Here is a 5,191-nt window from a genome sequence, read left to right as displayed (position 1 = left end):
CTTGATCGCCGCAAGCTGATTCACGAATCCCATGAACGTGCTTACGTGTTCCACCATACTCTCGCCGTCCCGGTACTTGAGATTCACTATCTTCCTCATCAGGGAGGTCCGGTTCAACGCATTCTTCCTCTCGTAGAGGCCCGACAGCTTCTTCCACATCTCATATGCGTTGGTGTCGTTCGCCACATGTTGTAGGACGCTTACATCGACATATTGTCGGATCGTCGCTACGGCTTTCCGGTTCAGGAGCTTCCACTCCGACTCAAGTACTCCCTTCGGTATTTCCGACCTGTCAATCGGTTCGTACAGGTCCCGAACAATCAGAAGATCCTCCATCTTGATCTTCCAGTCGGCGTAATTCTGCGCATTCAGCACCATCATCCCCGGCTGCCCGCTGCCGCCGCCTTCCATTTTCTGCAACAGTTCGCTCTGATACCAGATTGTTGGGAATCAACGCTTCGATTCACCTTCACCGCTCGGCCACAACCGAGTAATCGCGGATCAATGCAGCAGAAAATAGGAACCAAAGAGAGAAACACAACGAGTACACAGGGATTAACGTGGAAAACCCTAGATGGGAAAAACCACGGGAGTACAAGACTCCAAGCAACACTATACAAAGAGAAGTATACAATGGCGAGCTCCAAGGCGACGACCTTGAGCTCGCTGTCCTCGCCACAGGCGGCGGAAATACACAGAGGCGTCGTCCTCTTCCTCTCTCGCGCTCTCTCTCTCTCTCTCTCACGGCTGCTTCCTCTTCACTCCTCTTGAGTGGAAAAACAGAAAAATGATAAGCAACAACTAAAACAGTTTGCCCTAAGTCATATTTATACATATATGACTTTGGGGCTATTTACAACTATAGCCTCAGGGGCCCATAGCAGACATATTCACGGATATGTCCCTGCATTCGGATCGCTCTCCGGGTACATTCGTCATCCGGCTCCGAAGTCGGGGTCTTCCTCATCCGGTTCCGAAACCGAAACCGGGCTTGTCGGCATTCATCTCCGACATCCGACCATCCCATCCGAAGGGACCGTAATTCCAACAGAGTACATACAATTGTTGACTCTCACCAAAGACATCGTGATTGATTTCAATTACATCATCAAGGACTTCTTAACAAACTTCCTTAGGGAGGGAACAAATGGAACCCAATCGACCAACTCTCCCTTAAGCAAGAGGAGACATAAACTATAAGAGACTACATATGTTGTACCAAGATCTTACACTGTCGATTCAACATAGGTGTTTAGATGTCGGACGAATGCCCACTCTCACATCAAAGGCATCCCAATTATTGCAAATGGTGCAATGCCTTCATGATGCACTTCGAAGAACATTGCTGGCAAGCATTCAATGACAGGTTCAAACATGGAACAATGATCAAATATACAAGGTCACCACGAAGACAAACCCGTCGAATCTCACACACTATCCTTCCACAAAAACCACTACTTCCTCAAATTGGAACCCGATTGGCAGAACGCAAACACGATAGACTCACGAGGTCAGGTTTGTGGGAGTGTAGCCCCATACAACAACTATGAGGGCCAACACCAATATAACGATTAGGAGGCTCATGATAACGTCCTAACTTACCATATTGATTTCAAAGGAACTTGATGCCATAGCGGTGGTATTGAACATTGATCAAGGCTCGGGTTTGTGTGGATCCTTTCGCTTAGGGGTGGTTAGGTGGATTGATACCCTTCTTTCTCTTTCTTTCTCTTTATTGTCTACCATTTATTATGCTTACATTAGAAATAATCTCTAATATATGATATCAAAGTGATTTTCTAAAATTTGTTTTGTTGATGTTGATTTCCTTCGGATGTTGATTATCATTGTTCATTTGAGCTTGATCTAGAAAGTCATCAATAAAGGAACCTAAGTAAATTTCCTTTTTTTTATGAATAATAAATTTCTTTATTCTATTCTTTCTTCTCCCATTCTCAATCATGTTTAATCACATGTTAAAATGTAACCATTCAATTATGTTGTATTGGTCATAGTTTGTTTGTATATACCGTACATGGGTCATGTATATGTATGAAGTCAATACCTCAATTGCCATGTATTTGGTATGCGATGTGTGTCGTATGAATAAGAGGTCAATAATTCAATTGCATATTATGTTCATTCTTATTTTTTGTATGTTGCGTGTGTGTATATGCCACATGCTCCAATAACATGTTGCGTGTGTGTATATGCCACATGTTCTCGATTACATTATTTGTTGGTTTATGTTTTGTTAAAATGATTCTTGTGTGTGTGTGTGTGTGTGTGTGTGTGTGTGTGTGTGTGTGTGATCACATCTATACGTATGTGATCCTATACATGTAATAAACATATAATGCATATATTAAGAATTTGTTACATGATATTGGTATGTTGAATGGTGTCCTTTGCAAGGTAAGGATCTTGGTGGATGTCTTCACATTTGTGGGGAAGCCATAGTCACCATTCCTTTTTAACAAATTTTTTTGTTATCCCCCTTTGTCACCACAATTTTGCCATACGTAACTATTAAAAAAGTATGGACAATGATGTTGTGGGCCGAAGGGCTTGACCCATTTCATGTGAGGTCGCCTTTATGAAACCAATATCCAACATCTCGCACTCGTTACATGATTACGGGGTCACCATGAGACCATCATTATGAATGGCATTCGTAATGAAGAAACCATGTGATTGGGCCTACTATGAGCTAGTGTTGGCTTGACCATTAAGTTGCTGCTTATGGTATGCCATTGTAATAATGAGACATAAAGTTGAGTAATGTACCAACATAGTTTTCTAATGAATGAGGGGAAATACTAGTTCTGGACACGTGTTTTTCTTTTTCTTTTTAAATGGGTACATGCCTTCTTTTGCATAAACATATGACCAAGACCATACACCGTTATTGATAAATACCACTATAAAACATGTTTAGACTTTAGGTCTAAGTGCACTTGGGGATGAAAGAAGTGAAACCACATGGGTGGACATAGAGACTTAGTTTATTGTTAACATTTTTCGTGTATAAACTATTCATGACGCGAACAAACATGGTTGAGCCTTGAGGAGCCGCCACGTCAGCCCCATGGTTTTTAAAACACCTTTATGTTACCATAGTTACCTGATCTTGAACCTCATGTCATACAACTATAGGGGTAATAACATGAGATCATGATATCGATTAATGTTTACCAATTATATGTTTACATCATGACATTATGTTATTGTTATTTGCCTAACCTGATCTTATTTCTTTGCTAAACATTATATTTTCATGGCTCATTTGCTAGTATGAAGAAGTGATGCACTATGGAGAAGTAATGGAAGAGATGATGGGAGAAGCTTTGGCAAAGACAAAGGGTTGGTTATTGGTCTAATACCATGTGACAAACCTAGAAAAATGAATTATTTATTATATAGTGAACCCTGGGTGGGGGTAAGCCCCCTTTACATAAGATGAAGCATGTGAGCATGGTCCACATGGTTTCATATATGCATAACATCTTATGCATTCCATGCTAATAGGTTTATCATAGATTGGTAAATGATATATATCCTAATTATAAGTACTATAGTCTATAAAGTTGAGGTATAAGGTTCAAATCCCTATATTATGCCACCTTTCGATATACATAATATTGTGCTTTGATCCTCAACAAATGTGATAAAATACACCTTGCTAAACACATGACACAACGGTTTTGCCATGTGCTATATAAAAGTGTCATCTTAGCGAAATGAAATACATAAAGTTTTATTTTCGGAACCTTGTCTCTTTCTCCTTCTCTCTTTATTGTGTGTTATTATTGCTTCTAACATAAATTCTTGTCTACTTTTATCTATAGTAAGAAGCAAAAATACTTGCCATTAAATTCCTATGGATATGGAAGGGTGGTGGTGGTTGTTCTTGTAGACATAACGCTTGGTGATGCGGTGCCATCGTAGATTCCCCGACAGCCAGTCTGAAACTCCATCCAAGTACCTCTCCACCGCCGTCGCGGCTTCCTCATCAGCCAACATTCCACCTTCCCCATTGCTGCCACGGACCTCGGCTCGTATTTTCGCCATCAACCGCACGCACTCCTCATCCAGCTCCCGCACCAACCCCAATGCTTGCGACACCGTCTCTTGCGCCAACGGCTCCACAGCTCCACAGCCGCGGCCACCACCTAGGTTGTGCCAAAGGAGGACCGGCACAAGGTTCATGAGGTCGCCGTCGGAGAGCTCCTTACGGAACGAGAATATGTCGTTGACGAACATTATGTGGGAGGCAGTGGCCACCCGGAGCGCGGACAGCAATGGGTGCTCTATGATCTCGTCGGGAAGATCCAATCCCAATGCGAACTCGAGTATCACACTACACACATACCACCCGCTGGTTTTGATGCGTAGCTTCTTGTAGGTGTCCAAGTCAGGGATGTGGCAGCTCTGCCGGAATGCCGCTTGCTCCGTGTTGGCGTCCAGGTACTGTTTGAACACAGAAACAAGCCGATGTTGCTGCCTGGCCGACATCCCCAGCTGACGCATCTCATCCCACCAATCACGCGCCGACTCTCGGATTTCTCGGATAGCGCCATCGTAATCACTATAATTGCCACCACCACCAACGGCGACGACGATTCTCGGCTTGTTGCCCATCTGGAACACACTGGTGACGGCATCCACCATCTCCTGGGAGGTCCCCGTGTCGGCTCCCATGAGCGCCGGCTCGTCCATGAAGTTGTCGAACACGAAGAACCACACCATGAGCTTCACGGCTGCGGGCATGCGCTCGCTCCGCCCGCCCGCCATCGCCATGGTGGCCAGCAAATGGAAATCCGAGCCTATCAACTTGTCGCAGCTAAATTTGGTGATGCCACCGCCATAGTGGGCCCGGATCCATTCCCTACTCAATATCTTCAGCTTCTCGCACTCGGCGTGATTCCTCCATTGGAACGAGCAAGCGATCGCGGCGTCGTGCATCTGCAGCTCGTGCAAGGTTTGGCTCAAGTTGGCAAGCACGTGAGCGGCGAGGTCATACTTGAAGTGAGTGAGCTGATGCTGGTCATCGAAGGAGTAATCTTGAGCTACAAACATGTTATCCATTGTTATCAATAAGGAGATTATAGCAAGTAACGGAGTAATGTGGAAGATGATGATTCAAAGGACGTGGTGTGGAGTGATGAATCCAATTTATGATGCCTTCTTG

The 5,191-nt window shown here is 44.0% G+C and overlaps 1 protein-coding gene across 1 annotated transcript; it reads right to left on the bottom strand.

The window, feature by feature from the left end:
• Positions 1-3,870: 3,870 nt before the first annotated feature.
• Positions 3,871-4,831, bottom strand: LOC147863056 (sesquiterpene synthase 3-like). The gene has a single exon (XM_087321760.1). The coding sequence runs from the start codon at positions 4,798-4,800 to the stop codon at positions 3,871-3,873; it is 930 nt and encodes a 309-aa protein (XP_087177886.1). The 5' UTR covers positions 4,801-4,831.
• Between the last annotated feature and the right edge of the window lie 360 nt (positions 4,832-5,191).

This window comes from Azolla caroliniana, unplaced genomic scaffold (genome assembly GCF_043228905.1).
Source record: "Azolla caroliniana isolate FFs.n. ecotype wild unplaced genomic scaffold, voAzoCaro1.0.p SCAF_6, whole genome shotgun sequence".
NCBI lineage: Eukaryota > Viridiplantae > Streptophyta > Polypodiopsida > Salviniales > Salviniaceae > Azolla > Azolla caroliniana.
The sequence above is the reverse complement of the archived record's forward strand: the minus strand, read 5'-3'. Positions and strand labels throughout refer to the sequence as shown.

What these genes read in the sequence shown, in the direction of transcription:
- LOC147863056 (XM_087321760.1), bottom strand. Translation starts at nt 4,800, where the DNA reads ATGGCGATGGCGGGCGGGCGGAGCGAGCGCATGCCCGCAGCCGTGAAG.